General features: G+C 39.0%; 1 protein-coding gene and 2 pseudogenes across 1 annotated transcript; 1 reads left to right on the plus strand and 2 right to left on the minus strand.

Annotated features, from left to right (window-relative positions):
- The first annotated feature begins 11470 nt into the window (after window positions 1-11470).
- LOC140594503 (olfactory receptor 2D2-like) lies at window positions 11471-12416 on the plus strand (annotated as a pseudogene).
- Window positions 12417-13229: 813 nt separating this feature from the next.
- LOC112912765 (olfactory receptor 10A4-like) lies at window positions 13230-14162 on the minus strand (annotated as a pseudogene).
- A 1708-nt stretch (window positions 14163-15870) lies between these two features.
- On the minus strand, window positions 15871-16815 carry LOC140594504 (olfactory receptor 2D3-like). The gene has a single exon (XM_072727433.1). It carries the CDS (start codon window positions 16813-16815, stop codon window positions 15871-15873), a length of 945 nt encoding a protein of 314 aa, XP_072583534.1.
- Window positions 16816-20579: the final 3764 nt, after the last annotated feature.

Here is a 20579-nt window from a genome sequence, read left to right on the forward strand (position 1 = left end):
AGGCCCTAGTAATATTGTCACTAGTATGGCCTTTCCAGACATCTTCTCTGAGGGACTGTGTCTCACACACTCACATTCCGCACACGGCATTATTCCTTGTCACATACACACCACATGGTACCTATACTTACTCTCAGCTTCACAATATCTTATATAAACACACAGACATCCATCACCACAGATACACTCACTGAAGTATTTCATACTCTAATTTGCATACCCTCATGGCCACCATATCTTTCAGAACAACCAAAGATGTCCCAGAGTGGGTACTGAGCCAACTGGATACTGACCAAGGCTGGGTGTTGTGGGAACCCACATGCCTGACCTTATGTGAAGGATACCACACTATGGGATGTTTGCACGAGGGCACCTGTAGTGGGTGCCAGTATCCTCTTCAGGGCTAGAAGGCCAGCACTGCCTGTAACTGCACTCACACCACTGTCTGCCCTAACTCACCAGGAGCTTGGAGGCAGCAGTGCTGCCTTCCTAGAACGCTGTACCACGCGGTCCTGATTCCTTCACATCTCCTAGACCCAGAGAAGACGCAATAGCAAGGAGCTCTTGAAGGGATTTTTTGAAGCAAGATTCCAGTTTCCTTCTAGCCCCTTGCCTGTTCAATGGGAGAAGGTGGGACAAATGCAAGCTGAGGCAAACATGATGCTGAAGGCCTGACCAAGGAGGCAAAGGGAGTATCAGGCAGTTGCTTTTCCACAGCAAGAAGCACAACCTCTGTGATATCTCTGGAAGGAGCCCCATACCTGAAGAAGAAAGTCTGGGAAAGCATTTTTGGGCTGGGGTCCTGGAGATGAGTGGGAATAGAATTGTTGTCTCTGGGTGTCCAGCAAGGAACAACATTGATGTGCAAGAAAGCAAATGACAAAATTTACCTTTCCCAATGCCTGCCCACCTCACAACCCCCAATGGGTACTAAGATTCCTAAGGCCTGGGGCCCATCACCAGCTTGTCCACTCTCACCTGGAGGCAGAGAGGAGGTAGAAACTGGGCTGCAGGGTCTCTGGTGAAGGATCAAGGATCAAGTGTGGGAGGGAATGATGTCTGCAGCCTCCAGATCCAGTCTGGAAGGGCAGCACTGGTGTGGGTTTGCTCCTAATCAATGCCTCCCCGGGCTGCACTCCAGTCATCCTAGGAGTCTGACTCCACCCCAAGCCTTTCTGCCTTACTCAACTCCAGGTACAAACTCCAATTCTCCTAGGTCCCACTCCTGAACAGAGAGCGTTTTTCCTTCAAGGATCTATTTAAAGCTGAGGTCCTGAGAGTATGTAAACAGGGCGTTCCCTGGAGCTTGAAAAGCCCTCACCTGATTACCTTTCCATCCTCTGAGACATCCTAGGGCACTCGGTGTTCTATTTGAGGTCACAGACTGAGGTCTCTAACTCATACTAGCACCCTTTGTTCAAGCCTTACACCGATAGCATTCCAGATAGCATCAGCAGATATATCTCGGGGTTCTCAGGTCTTCAAACTTGTGTTTTCACATATCTGGTAATTTAATAGAAATAAAAAAAATAGGTATTGGATTGTTTGGATGGTAGCTGAGTCCTATAAGCTTAATTGCAGGGCTAAAGCTTTCATTTTGTTTTATATCTGTTTTGATGCCATATGATTACCTTTATTTGATAGAGTTTTATTTGTTTATCAAGGTCTTAATATCAACATGATACACTCATCAATATTGCATAAAAGTTTCTATTTAGTTACAACTTTACTACCATTTGGTAGTGTGAAACTCTTCAATTTTGTTAATCCATTAGGTAAAAAAAATGGTATCTCCCTGTTAACTTATCATATGATACTTTAATTACAGTTGAGGATGAGCATAGTTTTATTTATTCATTTTTTTTAATAATAAATTTATTTTTTATTGGTGTTCAATTTGCCAACATACAGAATAACACCCAATGCTCATCCTGTCAAGTGCCCCCCTCAGTGCCCGTCACCCATTCCCCCCCACCCCCCAACCTCTTCCCCTTCCACCATCCCTAGTTCGTTTCCCAGAGTTAGGAGTCTTCATGTTCTGTCTCCCTTTCTGATATTTCCCACACATTTCTTCTCCCTTCCCTTCTATTCCCTTTCACTATTATTTATATTCCCCAAACGAATGAGGACATATAATGTTGAGCATAGTTTTATATGCTTATTGATCATTTTCATTTCCCTTTTGTTCTGTGATATGACTGTGTATTTCCCTTGTTACTTTTCTTTTGTTAGGCCATTCAAATTTCTGTTACTGCTGTGTAAAATCCTTGTATATTATGAAAAATGGGTTGTTTGATTTTGTCTTAAAAACAAGTCTTTCTTTTTAAAGATTTTATTTATTTATTCATGAGAGGATAGAGAGAGTGGCAGAGACATAGGCAGAGGGAGAAACAGGCTCCATGCAGGGAGCCCAACATGGGACTTGATCTTGGGACCCTGGGATCACACTGAGAGCCGAAGGCAGACACTGAACTGCTGAGCTACACAGGTATCCCAAAAAACAAGTCTTTTTCTACTCTGCCAGTTGAATTTACGGCTTTTTAAACAAATATTTAATTTATTTTTTCATGAGAGGCACAAAGAGAGGCAGAGACATAAAAGAGGGGAAGCAGGCTCCCTGTGAGAAGCCTGATGTGGGAATTGATCCCAGGACCCCGGGGATCAGACCTGAATCAAAGGCAGGCCCTCAGCCACTGAGCTACCCAGGTGACATGAATTTATGGAGTTTTGTAGCATACATTTATAATTTAATCAGTCTTTTCCCTAATGACTTGATTTTGTGTTAAAATTTGAAATGTCTCTGTTGATAAAAAGTTATGCTTTTTAAAAATTATCCCGGGGGACACCTGGGTGCCTCAGCAGTTGGACGTCTGCCTTCAGCTCAGGGTGTGATCCTGCAGTCTGGGGAGCAAGTCTCACATCGGGCATGGAGCCTGCTTCTCCCTCTGCCTGTGTCTTTGCCTCTCTCTCTCTCTCTCTCTTCTCTCTCTCTGTCTCTCATGAGTAAATAAATTAAATCTTTTTTCAAAAAAATCATCCTGTTTGTCTTCTAAGATTTTCATAGTTTTGCTTACATGTACAGCTTCATTTACATCATGATACGTCTAGAATTTATTCTGATGTAAGGAGTGCTTTAGAGATCCGACATTTTTCCTCACAATGGTCACTTAGCACCATTTCCTGGAAAATTCTCATCAATGTTAAGTGTCTTTTATTAGAGAAATTAAACTATTGCTAAATTTGATCTATTTTAGCACTCTGTAGATGGTTCCTTTCCTGACTTCGTATTTCTGTACAAGTACCATGCAATCTTATTTCTCCTGGTTTTTGTGTGCATGTTCTCAGGTGTGAGGATGGAGTTAATTATATTCCTTAGTATATGATATTTTGCATGATTAGTGATTTTAAAGCCCCTTTCTTGTTCATGATGAATTTGTCTGCATAACACACACCCATACTTCATTCCCACTGACTTTGTAACCACTTAATGCATGTGCTGCTTTTATTTTCCTCAAAAAAATGTATTGTTTGTGGACATATTTTTACTTTACTTAAATGATATTGTGTTATATGCCTCTTTGTTTCACTTGACTGAGTCTTTTTCACCTTTTTTAAACCTTTTTTTCACCTTTTTCACTTAATTGAGTCTTTAAGATCATTTACAATGCCAGGTGTTCATCTAATCCTTCTCCTTACTGCTGTGCAATATCCTTGCTGCACATCTCTTGCATTTTCATTTCTCTCTTCTCCCAGTGAAGGATATCCAAATCACACAACATGGTTCCAACACAAATAACAGAACCACAAAGATGACAGGAATATACCATATGACGGTACCATTTCCTGTGTGAGACAATCTCTGTCTCTCTATTTAGCAATAATTCTTGTATCGTAGAATATGCACAGGCATAAGGTGACCCAATAGTACCATATTCCTTCCCAGAATGGCTCAATTTTCCCAAATGTAGATGAGTATTCTTCTCTCTTCTACTTTTTGCCCACACTTTACAGTATCTGACAAATTTCTGCATGCCTCATAGGAGTGAAAGGGGCTTCTTTGTTGTTTCAATTTGTAGACCTTTCAATTCAAGTGAATTTCAGTATTGTTTTCTATTCTTGTAAGCCTTTGAAGGTAATTTTTGTGAATTCCCTTGTATATCCTCTGGTGTGTGTGTGCGTGTGGGTGTGTATGTGTGTGTGTTTCCTATTAGACGTTTCTTCATTTTTCTTCCTGAATTTTAGAATTTGTTAAGAATTCCTGATATGAAATTATTTTCTATTTATTTTACATAACACAAGTATCTCATCCATTTTCTCCACTTTTTAGCTTTCTTCATAAAGTTCTTCATTGAAGACAAATCTCAGATGTTGAGGAAATCAAATTCATCCACTGTTTCATTACGGTCTGTGCTTTGGAGGTTCCATCCTCTAGGTCAGAAAGATAGGTGTTCCCTTACATTTTCTTATATAATGTCACTGTTCTATTTTAACTTTTAGTTACTTAATCCATTTAGAGTCTACCTTCTGTGTCGTGTAGGTAGAAATGCAGTTTTATTTTTCTCTAGGTCGTAAACTAGTATTTAGCTATACTTTGTACTACACTATTTGCCTTCTCCCCAAGGATTTTTGGAATTAACTTTGTCAGACATTAAATTTCACATTAGTCTGTCTCTGAGCTCTGAATTCTGTTCCACTTCCACTTATTAGTCCTTTTTCTTTTTTTCCACCAATGCCACCGCTCTTTTCTTTTTGAGGCTTGGCAATATTTCAAATAGAAAAGGAGGATGTTCTATTTCTAACTGTGGTTTTAATTTGCAATTACCAAATGCTTAATGTTGTGCAGCATCCTTTCCTGTTCTTGTCAGCCATTTGTGTATCTATCCTGGAGACAGGTCCTTTGCCGATTTTTAAATTGTGTTGTTTATCTTTTTTGGTTTTGAGTTGCAGGGGTTTTTTAATATATTTTGGATATGACCTTCTCCCTCTGCCCCTTCCCTAGTTTATGCTCTCTCTCTTTCAAATAAATAAATAAAATCTTTTAAGATAAAAGAATATATTTCTTAATGTCTGGATTCTTCTACTAAACATCTTTCTGTCTACCTGGTTGCATGTAGTAGTAGTTTATTCTTTCAAAAATATCAAAGTATTGCACTGCATGACTGTATCACAATTTATCCTTTCTACTATCCATGAAATGTATATTGTTTCCACATCGAGCTATTAAAAGTAAGGTTGTTATAAAAAATCATTGTACATAATTATGGTGGATTTAAACACTCCTATCCACAAAGTATGGATGCCACAGAGGAGTAAAACTACAGGTTGTAGGAGGGAAGGCATATATTTATGGTAAATTTTCATAGATGCTTCCAAATGGACTTTTTTTTTAAATTTTTTATTTATTTATGATAGTCACACACACACACAGAGAGAGAGGCAGAGACACAGGCAGAGGGAGAAGCAGGCTCCATGCACCGGGAGCCCGACGTGGGATTCGATCCCGAGTCTCCAGGATTGCGCCCTGGGTCAAAGGCAGGTGCCAAACCGCTGCGCCACCCAGGGATCCCCCAAATGGACTTTTTGAATTGACTGTGCCAAGTTAAACTCTCTCTCTCTCTGTGTATGTCTCATGAATAAACAAATAAAAATCTTTTTAAAAAAGTTGAGTCAGATATGGTCCTTGCACTTGTTACACTCACAGAGAAAGAAAATAAATCCAATGTAATATTATCAGCCACGATAAAAGTACACGAAGCTGAAGGTACACTAATGTATCAAGTCTCTAGACTAGCTGTGTTGACTTGTGTATGTCTACATGTATTGGAAGTGAGTGGGAGTGGGGAATGGGAAACATGTGTGGGTCAGAAAGGAAAGTGTTAGCCAAATAAAGGTATAGAAATCAGCAAAATCCTGCAGCTGCCCGTCTGTTAGGTTAGCCACCGATTATAAGCATCACTTAAAACTTTGGGACAAGTGTTCAATTTTATGGTATCTCTATTCATCAAAACTGAGAATATCTGCTTGTCCTTTAATTTTCCTAGACTAAAGACATGCAATACTTTCTACTCTGTGATGGGTGTGAACTGTTGTGGAGAGAGTAACAAAGTCTAAAGCATTTGGGGAGACTCTAAGAACTAACCAAGTAATACCTTCCACCAGATGAAAGGAAATTCCCAAAGTACTGTTCTTAAAACAGGGTGTGGTCTCAAAATGTATTTTTATGTCAACTACTTCAGCAATATACTACATTTAACTTTAGAAGCTGTTCTTTTTAAGTTTGATTTAAGTAACTGTTAGGTCATACAGACTTACTTGACCCAGCATATTTATTCATTAAGCTATTATTTGCCGTGGATCTATGATATTTCTGGAACCACACTGATACTGAGGATGAAATATGACTATAGTTTGGGTATTTGTATCTGAGGTTCTTTGACTTCAGGGCCTGGTTCTTTTTTCTGTATCCCCAGTACCAACAATGTGCTTGGCCAATGTCTTTTGATCTACAAGAAACTGACTGAATACTCAAAATATTCATGAATGTTCAAGAAATTGATAGTAAACCTAGTAGTGGGCATACCTCTGAATAAAGGGATTATGCCCAGCAAAAATCAGTGAGGAAAAAAATACAATGTGTCCTAGCTAGGCGGCAGGGAAAATGGCTGGAATTGTGGCCTGGGGTTAGATAAGGGAACCATCAATGATTGTCAACTAGATGTGGTTGCTTATATTAATGTTTTATTTATTCATGCTTTCTTTCAATGATGAATTGGAACCTTTCATCGCTTTGACTCATAGATCTATACAGATGCCTAAGACCCTATTATCAGATAACATAGAATGTGATAATGTCATTTTGAGAAAACTGGGCATTTCTTTAGCCTAGAAAACTTTTTTTTAAAAAGATTTTATTTACTTATTTGAGGAGACAGAGAGTGAGAGCGAGAGCTAGAGCGAGAGCAGGGGCAGGGAGGAGAAGCAGGCTCCATGCAGAGCAGGAAGCCCAACGTGGGGCTGGATCCCATGACCCTGGATCATGACCTGAGCTGAAGACAGATGCTTCACTGACTGAGCCACCGAGGTACCCCTAGCCTAGGAGTTCTTAAGTTGAACTTTAGAGTGCTCTTCAATTAAGGTGTGAATGCTATTTCTTTATTTCTTCTTTAATCTAACTGGAATTCAAAATGTCCTGCTTGTTTGAATGTTGGTATTTAAGCGAAACTATCATTACCAGTATCCAAGACTTGATCACTAACAGAAATCACAGGTATTTTTATATCACATTGTAGTTGTTGAAGATACCTACAGATATCCTTTAAGCTCATTAATTTTCGAATTAAGGTGTTATTAGACCTGCCACAACACTTTGAGATTTAATGCATTAATAAAGAAGCACATGTATCCTTATATTATATATTTGCTTCCTAAAACTATTATAATAAACTCTATGTGAATATGTCTGGTCTTCCTGGCAACCCTATACATTTTATGTGATGCATTGGAACCATTATTTTGAGACACCTTTACCAAGCAGATAAAGGGCCAAAAGCTTAAACTTTGTATAGGGCCTTAATCTTTGGACTTTAAATTGTTCTCCCGTCCTTTTGAACCTTCCATGAAATTTTATTATTACTCCCCAAGTCTTGCAAATCTCTATACACGTAATGACAGTCATCCATCCTCCAACCTCAGTTTTATTGAGATATAATTGACATACATCACTGTGTAAGTTCAAGAAATATAGCATGATGGCCTAATTTACATATATTGTGGTATGATTACCATTACCATAGTAGGTTCAACTCATATCCATCTTCTCTTATAGAGAAACAAGAAAAAAAGAAAAGAAAAGAAAAAGGAAAAGGAAAAATATTCTTCTGATGAGAACTTAGAAGTACTCTCTTAACAACTTTCTAATATACTATAAAGTAGTCTTAGCTGTAGTCATCATGGTCTACATTCTTTCCCTGGTGTATATCTATCTTATAACTAGAAGTTGTAGCTTTTGGTCCCCCTCCTCCAAAATGTCCTCCCCATACCCTCTGCCTCTGGTAACAAGTCTGATCACTTTTTCTATTATTTTTGTTTTTTATTTGTGTTCTTTCAGGACCTACATTTAAGTCTAATCCATTGGAAATTAATTTTTGAGAGTGGTATGAGGTGAGTCTGGTTTCAATCTATTGCATGTCACTATCCAATTATGCCAACACCATTTATCGGACAGACTATCTTTCCTTCATTGAGCTTTCTTTGTTCTCCTGTCCAGTGCTATTTGTCTCCATATGTTTGAGTTTATTTACGTATTCTCCATTATGTTCCATTGGTCTATTTGTTTGTATTTATGCCAATGCCATAATGTTTTGATGACTATAGGTTTATAATATAGCTAGAAATCAGGAAGTGTGATGCCTCCTGCTTTGTTCTTCTTTCTCAGATTTCTTTGGAAATTTGCAGTTTTTCATGGTTCCATTATAAACTTGAAGAGTGTTTCATTTACTTCTGTAAATTGCCATTGGACTCTTGATAAGGACAGCATTGAATCTATAGCTAGCTTTTGGTGGTATTGACATTTGAACACTGTTAATTCTTCTAAACATGAACATGAGATAGCTTTCCATTTCTTTGTGTCTTGGATCTCTTTCCTCAATGTCTTGTAGTTTTCATCATAGAGAACTTATATCTCCTTAAATCTATTCCAAAGTATTTTATTGTTTTTGATGCTACTACAAAAGGGACTGATTTGTTTTTTAGAAACTGTGTTGATGGTGTATAGAAATGCTACTGATTTTGTTGATTTTGGATCCTCAACTTTACTGAATTCATTAATTAGATCTAACAGGTTTTCTTCTTTTGATTGAGTCTTTAGGATTTTATGTATGTCAAATTTTATCATTTGCAAATACAGACAGTTTCAATTGTGATACCTTTTATTTTTCTTCCCTGACTGCTCTGGCCAGGATCTCTAGTATTATGTTGACTAGAGTGGTGGAAGGGGGCAACTTTGTCTTGTTCCTAGAGGAAAAGCTTTTCAACTGTTCACCATCAACTATGACAATAATTGTGGGCTGTCAAACATGGCCTTTATTATACTGAGATATGTTCCTTCCGTGCATATCATGCTGAGTTTTCATCACAAATGGGTGTTGAATTTGGTCAAATCTTTTTTCTTTTCTGTGCCTATTGAGATGATCATATGATTCGGGATCCCTGGGTGGCGCAGCGGTTTGGCGCCTGCCTTTGGCCCAGGGCGCGATCCGGGAGACATATGATTCTTTTCTTTCATTCTATTAATGTGATGGGAGGTATGCCACAGACCAAGAACAGTTGGGTTAGGACTTCTGTCTTAGTTCCCTACTGAAGTGAGATTGTAGGATGGGCTCTGTGGCTCCCTGGATTCTGGTCAGGTTTATTAGAGGATCAAGACTAGGCACTTTATTTATTAATAATATATGAAATAGCCTTCCTGCTCTGGCAGGGCAGCAAGACAGAACCCAAAGCCTGTACAGCTCTTAAGGACCCCAGTCCGTCCTTCAGAGGGTTTACTGAATTCCCTGGCCAAGTGATGTCATCAGTTTTGCTCTACAGATGAGGGAAGCTACAGTTGTGCTCTCTGCTCTAGTGCCACTGTACATAGGGCTGTTGGATGGGCTAGGCAGCTTTCAGTGTGCTCTGGTTAGGTTCTTTGGTTGCACAAGCTACAGGGTGTATTCAATGATGAGTAGAGCTACACAAGATTTCTTGCCTGAGCACAGTGGGAAAGCAGCTCTAAAGCTGGCTAATCTCTCTGTTGTTTTGTCTTGCCCCACCTTAAGTTTCCTGATGGAACAGAGCCACTGGCTTGGTTCTGAAAATTCTCAGTTCTGTGCACCTGCCTCTTAGCTTGAATGTCCCTGGGATGCACTGCCCTAGGAGCTGTCACCAGCCCTTCCAATCAGATGGGGCCAGGAGACCCTCTTGACAGTGGGTGGGGCAATGCCCTAGCTTCCTTGCCTAGGTGGGAGGGAGTTGAGTCACTTCAGGCTACTCTCAGTTTCCCAGACAGGTTCTCCAGTTAGGAGGCACTGGGATTTACCTTCAGTCGAGGCTATGAATTAATGCCTTTGCCTGTGTGTAGGACAGGAATGTTCCTCTAGTACTGGCTTTGCTCTGGGTGTAATCAGCTCTGCCCACTGACCTCTCAGCTAGAGCTCTGCTGGGCTGTACTCTTCCAGAAGTTGTCCTCAGCCCTCTGGTCAGAGGGGGGCAGAAGACACTCTTCACAGCAGGGTTGTGATTCAGCTCCCTGCCTGGGCCTGGGCAAACCAGTCTCTGAGGTCAGCAAAACTCCTTTGAGGATCTGAATCAAGCATCTAGTTCTGCATCCAACCTTGTTCCCTGGCCAGAGTACATATCAGATATGTAGTTGCTTCTTTTACCTTTTTAATGCCATCTCTCTTGGTCTCTGTGGTGCAGGTTGCTTCTCAGTGGTGTTTTATTCTGGAATAGTTGTTGTTTCTTTTTCCTGTGAGAGGGAACAAAGTCAGGAACAACCATGTTTCCACCTTAGACACAGAGACCTGGCAGGCTTTTTAAGCAACTCTACTAAACCATAAGGTCAATTTTTAAATTTAGTTGATTAATGATAATTGATCCAATAAATCACAACATCATGTCTATAAAAGGTCACAAAAATGAGAAAGATTTAGTTTTAAAAGGAGTTTTTATTTTCTGGGAAGAAGAGACACATAATGCAAGGCAATGAGAGCTGATGGGCTAGAGGTGGTGCATTAGTGCTGTGTAGTCTGCACACAGAAAATTAGTCAACCTGGTGGCTTAAAATGGAAATGCTGTGATGGTGTGTCTGCCATTTTGGAAGTTTTTGATGGTTAAGATTGATATTTGGGTGTTCCATCCAAAGACGTGGGTGCGATTGCCAAAGAGATGATGGCATACTACCCCATTACTTCTTGGTTTTCCAGCTCTTTCAAAACAAGTTATTTTGTCCAAAAAAAGTCAGTTCTTTAAGATACTTTGGCCCTTTTTTCATTTCTTATATCTTATTGACTATCTTTTCAGGGAAGAGACAACAGTCATATGCCCAAAGAATAAAAAAAAATCTATGCCAGCATAAAATGGGGATGTGTGGCAATAGCAGCATAGGACTCAAATTTCTAGTTGATAATATAGTGAAATTCAATGCCATGACTTTACAGATTAATCAAATCTCTTTAATTATTAGATGTTTCATATTCAGAATAAGAAGTATATTCTTTTGATCTACTCTACACTTACTAAGAATGAAGGCGCCAGCTTAAAAGTACGAAGTTTTACAACCCTGAGAATGCTCCAACTAAAGCAGCATGATGATTTTTATATCAAAGGGAAGTTTTGGAATGGTTGATAGTGATTGAGAGCAATTCGAAAGTCCTCCAAATCTGAGGTTCTATGGATCTATGTTTAACATGTTGACTTCTTCCTGAAACAACAAAGTATGAGAGCAGCAAATCAGATGCAGGTGACAGAGTTCCTCCTCCTGGGACTCTCTGATGACCCCCACACTCAGAAGCTCCTATTTATTTTATTCCTGGTTGTCTACCTGGTTACTGTGCTTGCAAATCTGCTTCTAATGCGCTTTGTTCAGGCTGACTCTCGGCTTCACACACCCATGTATTTTTTCCTCTGCAACTTATCTTTGGCTGACCTCTGTTTTTCTACCAACATCGTTCCTCAGGCGCTGGTTCATATGCTATCCAGGAAAAAGATCATTTCATTCACACGTTGTGCAGCTCAGCTTTTACTCTTCCTCATTTTTGGGGGTACACCGTGTGCCTTTCTAGCGGTGATGTCCTATGATCAATACGTGGCCATCTGCAACCCTTTGCATTACCCTAGCATCATGACTTGGAGGGTGTGTGTTCAGCTGGCTGTGGGATCATGGACCAGCGGCATTCTGGTGTCTGTGGTAGATACCACTTTTATACTAAGGCTAACTTACCGAGGCAGCAATAGTATTGCTCATTTGTTTTGTGAGGCCCCTGCACTGTTGATCCTGGCATCCACAGACACCCATACTTCAGAGATGCCATTTTCCTCATGGGTGTCATGATTCTCCTCATCCTGTTTTCCTAATTCTAGTATCCTATGGCCACATCATAGTGACTGTGGTCAGGATGAAGTCATCTGTGAGGAGGCTCAAGGCATTCTCTACCTGTGGTTCCCACCTCATGGTGGTCATCCTCTTTTATGGGTCAGGAATTGTCACCTACATGACACCAAAGTCTTCCAAAGAACAGGGAAAACTGGTGTCTGTGTTCTATGCAATGGTGACACCCATGCTCAGTCTCCTCATCTATAGCTTGAGGAAGAAGGATATGAAGGGAGCCCTGAGGAAAGTGGCCACAAGGAATTTCCCATGCAGGCTCGAAATCTGCCACTGACTATGAGACCCTTTTAGCTCCTTACCTATACAAACTACCAAATAATTTTTATTCACTTAATATAAAATTCCTTACATCCTTTCTGTCAAACGTCTCTCAGGTCCAACGTAAATAATTTGAGATTGAGGTAGTGTCCGAGTTGAGTAGTCGTTTTCCAGATGATGCACAGAACATCATAGCAATAGAGGAAGAAGTCCTCATTTGTTAGCTTAGTAGTACATGGTTACTTTATAAGGCAGTGAAAGTTTTTAAGTATTGCTATATTATTTCTCGTTTTTACTAGTATATACATTCCACCAGGTGAAATTGCCTATTATACTCAGCACTGTGTTTCAGGGTCTGAAACATGATGAATGCTGAAAAAAAAATGTGTTGGAATTTTGAGTTTCAAGAAATGAGTGCAGAATGAAACAAAACTCTATATTTATTATCATAACTTTATTTTGTAAGCAAAAGGATCCTGGAAAGTTGCAGGCAGAGTTTTTGGACAAATAGAAATAAAAAGGTACTGATGAAGAAGTTCAGGAAAAGTTAAAGTAAGTAAAGAATGGCAAATCATAGTGTTGTTAGTACAATTGTCAACCTTACCATTGGATCCCAAACTGTGTAATCTAGCAGCATCCGCAGATACATTGGTCGAACAGAATCCTGCAGCTACAGAAGTTCTCCTTTATCACTCATGCTTTTTAATTCAGAAACAGATCCTAATAAGTCCAAAATCCTAGTGGGTATATCACGGCTCTTAGATTAAGTAGGGACCAAAACCCATGGGAGGAATTATTTTTTCTTTCCTTTGTCCTTGCATTCCATCCCTTAGGTTTGCATCTCACTCAGGTAGAGTTTCTGAGGGCCCAGGGTCCTGTGGAGGACTCACCTCGGTGCAGCCTTCACTTCACCATTTCCTTAAACTGTAGATGATGGGGTTCAACATGGGAGTCACCACTGTGTAGGAGAGGGACAGCAGTTTCTTGCTCTCAGGAGAGGTGCTGGATCGGCATTGGAAGTATGTGAGGATGGTGGTGCTATAGAAGAGGGAGACAACCAGGAGGTGGAAGGAACAGGTGGAAAAGACCTTATGTTTCCCCTCAACTGAGGGGATCCTGAAGAGAGTGGAGAGGATGCAGACATAGGACCCCAGGATCAGCAAGAAAGGAAAGAGGATAAATAGAACAGTGGCTGTCAGAGCCTCCAGTTCAAACAGATTGGTATCAGCACAGACCAGTGCAATGACAGGGGAGTTGTCACAGAAAAATTAGTTCACTCTGTTGGAGCCACAAAAAGGGAAGTTGAAAATCCATGTGGTTTTCACAGTGGCAACTGGAAACCCTGAGAACCAAGAGGCAGCTGCTAGTTGGGCACAGGTCCTGCTGCTCATAATGATTGGGTAGCGCAAAGGGTCACAGATGGCCACATAGCGGTCATATGCCATTGTGGCCACAAGGCAGCACTCAGCAGCCCCAAAGAAGAAGAAGAAATACATCTGAGTGGCACAGCCAAGGAAGGAGATGGTTGTTGGGCCTTGGATGATTTGAGTTCCCAGCAGTTAAGACACTTTGACCAAGTTGATGCCTATCTCCAGGAAGGACAAGTTACTGAGGAAGAAGTACATAGGATTTTGTAGAGTATAGTCAGTTGTAGTGACCAGGATGATGAGACCACTGTCCATCAGGTTAACCAGGTATATAGTCAAAAAAAAAGGAGAAAGAATAGAGCTTGGAGTGGGGACAAGGTTGAAAGGCCCACAAGAACAGAAAAGTTTTACAGTTGTCATTGAATCCCCTTTAAAAATGTGACTGATTGAAAGCTTGGGTAAAATAGGTGGCTGTCAGGCAGATTGTGTGTCCTAAGGGTTCATGAAAACTGAAGGGGAGCCCAGAAGCGACTATCTTTGAGAAGTTGAATCACAGTTAGATGTGGTTACAGACATCTAAGCCCAAGTAGGGGTCAGCTTCACGTTCGCAAATTCCAATTTCTAAAATCCTAAATTCTCTTTTGCTTTTGGAAGAGGTATTTATGAATAAAATGAGATCATTCAAAGGAGGATGACCAGAATGAATACAGGGTGCCAGTGCATGTTAGATATAGGGACTTTAAAGAAACAAGTGAGTGATTGGCTGTGAGAATTGAATTTGGGCCAATACAGAAACTGACTTCAGAGGGCTATAGTAGAGGAAAATGAAATTTCTCTCGGACTAGAACTAGAGAAGGTTGGTTCAAGGTACCAGAACATTGATTTTGACTTACCATATGGAAGATCTTTGTAAAAGCAAAAAACTATCTATAGTTGACCCTTGAGCAATGCAGATTTGGACTGCATAGGTACACTTATACATGGATTTTTTTTTTTTTTTGGTACAGTACAGTACTGTGAATGTACTTTCTCCTATGATCTTTTTTTTTAAATTTTATTTACTTATTCATGAGAGAGAGAGAGAGAGAGAGAGAGAGAGAGAGGCAGATGGGAGAAGCAGGCTCCATGCAGGGAGCCCGACGTGGGACTGGATCCTGAATTCCAGGATCACACCCTGGGCTGAAGCCGGCGCTAAACCGCTGAGCCACCCAGCAAACTTCCTATGATTTTCTAAATAAAATTTTTTCCTCTTGCTTATTTGTTGTAAGAATACAGTGTGTAATATGTATACAAAATACATGTTAGTTGACTGCTGCTCATGTTATCGGTAAGGTTTCCAGGCAACAAGGCTATTAGAAGTTTCGTTTTGGGGGAGTGAAAAGTGGTATGAGGATTTTCAAATATGTGGTGGTTGGCACATGCTGTTTATTGGTCAGCTGTATAAATGAAAGTAGATCTTTCTTCCATCTCATGATCCAAGATGTTACGGAGGAATATATTCTTCTTTAGGCAAATGCTGGATAATCACTCAGTAGAAAGATACAGAGTAGTTTAAGACTCAGAACTATGTTTGTGTACATGACTGTTAAATTTCCTTTTTACTCTGCTACATCATGCTTACATGAAATTGGGGATATCAAGATAAAATAAATTCATTTTTTTGAAGCTTTCAGGAGAAAACATCATGCACTAGTAAGTATTTGGCTTTTGTGCTATTATACAAGCTGAAATGCTTTGAGCCATGAGTGATCCAAGTACTAAAGACTCTTCCAGGGATACCTGTGTGGCTCAGTTATTGAGCCACCCCAGTTCCCCAGTCCTGTGCATCTTTTAAGAATATTACAATAGTTCTAAAAATCAGACCCACAGAGGTGCTTGGGTGGCTCAGGCAATAGAGCATCCGACTCTTGATTTTGACTCAGGTCATGATGTCAGGGTTGTGAGATCAAGCCCTGAGTCAGCTCTGGCCTGGGTGTGTAGCCTACTTATGATTCTATCTCTCTAATTCTCCTTCTGCCCTTCCCCTAACCTGCTAGAGCAAGCACACATGCAATACTCTCTCAAAAAATTAAAATAAAGTAAAATAAAAGTCAGACCCTGAGATCACCATCTCTCAGAAAAGGGCTTTCTTCCGGCTAGTTTTCTGAGACCATCTTTAACATCCTTATTTCTCAGGCTATAAATTATGGGGTTCAATATCGGAGTCACCACTGCATAGAATGTAGAGATCACTTTATCACTTTCATTGATTATTTTGGAGTTTGGCTTCATGTAGTTGAATATCGCTGATCCATAGAAGAGGACAACAACAATGAGATGGGAGCCACAGGTAGAGAATGCCTTGAGCCTTCCCTCCCCAGACTGCATCTGGATCACAGTGGAGATAATATTCCAGTAGGAGACCAGAATCAGGCACACAGGAACTAAGAGCATGACTACACCCATTGCAAAGATGGTCATTTCTGTGCTGTAAGTATCTGCTGAAGCCACCTTCAGAAGGGCAGGAAGTTCACAAAAGTAGTGATTAATAATGTTCTGTCCTTGATAGGGTAGCTGGAAAGTAAAGGTGTTATCCACCAGAGACATGAGTGCTCCACTGGCCCAGGATCCTATGGCCAACTGGAGACACACCTGTTGGGTCATGATGCTAGAGTAGTGCAGGGGCTTGCAGACAGCCACGTACCGGTCATAAGACATCACTGCCAGCAGTGCGCACTCTGTACTCCCAATCATAAGGGAGACAACTATCTGTGCCATACACCCAAGAAAAGAAATTGTTTTCCTCTTTACCAGGAAATGGGCCAACACTTGAGGGACGATGCTGCTAGAAAGACAGAGATCTGCGAAAGAGAGGTGTCTAAGAAAAAAGTACATGGGAGTGTGAAGTCGAGAGTCCATGAAGATGAGAATGATGATGAGCAGGTTCCCAAGCACAGTCAAAAGATAAACGATGAGAAAAAGAGCAAACAGCAGGATCTGGGTCTGCAAGTCCTGTGAAAGGCCCAGGAAAATAAACTCAGCCACAGAGGTTTGGTTTTCCTCCCCCATTGAGGTTATGCCTGTTTACCTGTTTGCACAAATAAAAAGACCAACCTTTGGGTTTGTAACATCTTGTAGAAGTCTCATTTAAAGCTCAGCTTATAATCAAATTGGGTATTTCTAGCTTTTTGCTATCCAAGTCATTCTAATTAATACTAAATAGTATATCTTTCTTCTTATTAGTGGTTGTAATTTCAATCAACTTCATTTTTTTTCAAAATCTCCTCTTTCCAGTGCCATTTATAGATTATGACATTGTTTAGCCTGCCGGGCTAGTTCTGTGATGAGGATATTGGAATTTGTGTGGATTTTTCTAAATAGCTGTACACATATTGTTACAGAATGACTGTGTGTACTGTTAGCACTATTACCTTGTGCAAACCTTCACCACTAACTGTTCAAAATACTACATATTTAATTATAACATATGCTTGAAAATGTGAAACAGGCATCAAACTTAATTTGATCTCTTAAAAACAGCTTTTTTTTCTTGGCTTAGAAATAGTGGCCTATCACTTAATATACCAAGTGTTGTTCCATTTTGATTAAAGAGTAAAATGGTAAAAGTAAAACAGTAAAAACCCAGGAAAACAAGTCAAAATACTTGTGCTATCTGGACAGGCTCAGACTGACGGAAAAGCTGTCAGTAACAAAAGAGACTATGAAAGAAAACGTAGAATTTACATCATAAAATGAAAAGCTTTTGTGAAATAATAATATCATGAATAAAATTAAGATAAACTACAAACTGAGGAAAATATTTGAGGTGTCAGACCAAAGTTAATGTCTTTATTACATTAATATTACATATAAGACATCAAAAAATTGTTGAGCCCAAAAAATAATGGGCTAAAAAATGAACTACTTACAAAGAGGAACTGTGAATAGCTACTAAATATAAGAAGAATATTTGATATTATTATAACTAATTAAGGACAACTACAACGAGAGACACATTTTCCCCCTGGAAATTAACTAGGATTTTAACAAAACAATCACATCACAAAATAGTAACCTTGTATTTTATTGAAAATTTAACACATGCCAGGCATGACTCTTTTATATAATTACATTGTTCCAATAACATTATAAGTTAGACATTATTAATCTCACTCTGCAGACAAAAAATATTGAGGCACAGAAAAGTTCTGTTACCTTCCCCCAATCATACAATTAATAAATGTCAGAATTAACTTTAAAATGAAGGATCAGAAAAAAAGACAGTTTTGTACAATGCAAGTGGGTAGGAAAATTAGTCCAACCTGTCTGGAAAATAACCTCGTCAAATATATCTTAAACTTTAAATATTTGTATATTTTGTTCTCAATTTTTCTAAATAGTATGGAGAGGGAAAGATTTCATTTTTACTGATCCTTTCTTCCCTATGAGGAAAAATCTGATTTGTGACATTTTAGGATGTAGCTTGGTCCCAATTTACTACTGGCTAGGGTTACTGGGCTTTAAAAGGTCATGCGTGTTCTAGTTCCTCACTTCTTCATGGAACTGGACTGATACATTGGACCATGTTCCACTTAAGCTGTAAGGGAGGTTGAAGATTTTGAAAGACTTTATAGTAGACCACCCCGACTGAGGCTTATCAGAGTTCTGAACTTCAGTGACAATAGGGACCAGTGCCATTAATAAAAAGCAGTCTGTTATTTTTCATATGTCTTGTTTCTTTTGTAGGACTCTAAGGAAAGAAATGACCAGAACTAGAATATTAGGAGTTTTTGAGTCCCTAGGCCCAATATCATATAATATTCTAAAATATTATCCGATTTAGAAATCTAATTATAGGAATCTATTCTAGATAAGTAGTTTAAATTGCAGAAAAATATTCGCAAGAAAATATGTTTGTCATATTATATAATAATGGTTAAAAATGGACATAGACAAAAGGAATATAATAAAGAACTCAGAAATAAACTTACACAAGGCTGGGTTTCAGTGGTGAGGGTGCCAAGAATACACAATGAGGAAATGGCAGTCTCTCCAATAAATGGTGTCGGGAAAACTGGATATCCACATGCAAAACAATGAAATTGGACCCTTATCTCACATCAATTACAAGAATCAACCCAAATTGGGTGAAAGACTTAACATAATACCTGAAAGCATAACTCCATGAAGGCAATATAGGGAATACTTCTGGGCACTAGATTTGGCAGTAATTTTGGTTTTGACACTTAAAGCACCCACAACAAAAGCAAAGAATAGAAAATTGAGATTAAAAAAACAAAATAAAAATCTTCTGCTTTTAGTTCCTTCTGCAAAGGAAACAATCAACAAAATAAAAAGGCAAGCTATGAAATAAGAGTAAATTATTACCAACCATATATCTGATAGAGAGCTAATATCTGAAATATACAAAAGTACTCATATATACCTCAATGACAAAAAGAGCAAATAATCCAATGTTTTAAATGGACAAGATGCATGAATAATAATTTTTTTTAGAGATGACATATAGATGGCCAACAGGTACATGAAAAGTTGTACATCATCACTAATCATCATGGAAGTGAAATTAAAACCACAATGACATATATTACATTACCCCTGTTAAAATGGTTATTATAAAAATGTCTTTTAAAAAACCCGGAAGGTGACTAGTGTTGGGAAGAAAATGGAGACAAGGAAACCCTCATACATCATTGGTGGAAATGTATATTGGTACAGCTACTGAAGAAAATGATTGGGAGGTTTCTCAAAAATTAAGCATAGACCTATCACATAATATAATAATCTCACTTCTAAGTACATATTCAAGGGAATTGAAATCAGGGTCTCAAATTAAATATCTGAACGCCCATGTTCAGTGCAGCATGATTCATAACAATCAAGACATAGGAGCAATTTAAACGTCCATTGACAAATGGATCAAGGAAATGTTGACTGTACACACAATAGAATATTATTCACCTTTAATAAAGGAAGGAAATTCTTCCACTTGTGATACATGGATGAACCTGGAGACATTAGCTAAGTGAAATATGCCAAACACAGAAGGAAAAATACTACATTATATCACCTATGCAAAATAGTCTATTTCCTAGAAGCAGATAACAGTTCAGTGATTGCCAGGGGCTTGGAGAAGGAGGCAAATATTAATCAAGTTAGGTATTAGTAAAAGGATACTATGTTTCCTCTATATCCTACAGATAAAATCAATATGTTTAATAAAAATAATGACAATCACCTTCCATTGGTACTTACCAAATGCGATTTTGCTATGTTTAGGGACCAATGTTAATATGTTTTCAGAATGTACAGAGGGACTGAAAAAATAATTTCTAAAATGTTGGGAGTGATCGATTCTCGGTATTGGAATTATGGGTGGGTTATTTTTTTCTTTTTTAATGTTTTTTTAAATGTCGTTTTTTAATAGATCACAATCTACTGTCATTATTGGAAAAATATAAACATGAAAATTCTACACCGCACTTAGTTGAGGATGCCCTAAATGAAAGTTACATCAATGGATCTGATTTTAGTCTTTATTAAGTAACTGCTATAGGACCAGGCCTCTTGTTAGAAGCAAATATAAAACGAAATATGGAACAACTATATTCAGACATTGGGTAAAAGCTAATTCAGAAAGATTTCCTATGCAGCAAGGCAATAAATCAGCTGAGTTCCATGGTCCTACTAACTTTATGCCTAGAGGCATTCTCAGAACCATGGTCCATGGAGCTGAAACCTAAGCAGAGGAAAATGGCCTCACCAAGCTGAGGAGAAAGAGATGCATACTGATGAGGGCCAAAACATTTGGA

This window comes from Vulpes vulpes, chromosome 11 (genome assembly GCF_048418805.1).
Source record: "Vulpes vulpes isolate BD-2025 chromosome 11, VulVul3, whole genome shotgun sequence".
Classification (NCBI taxonomy): domain Eukaryota; kingdom Metazoa; phylum Chordata; class Mammalia; order Carnivora; family Canidae; genus Vulpes; species Vulpes vulpes.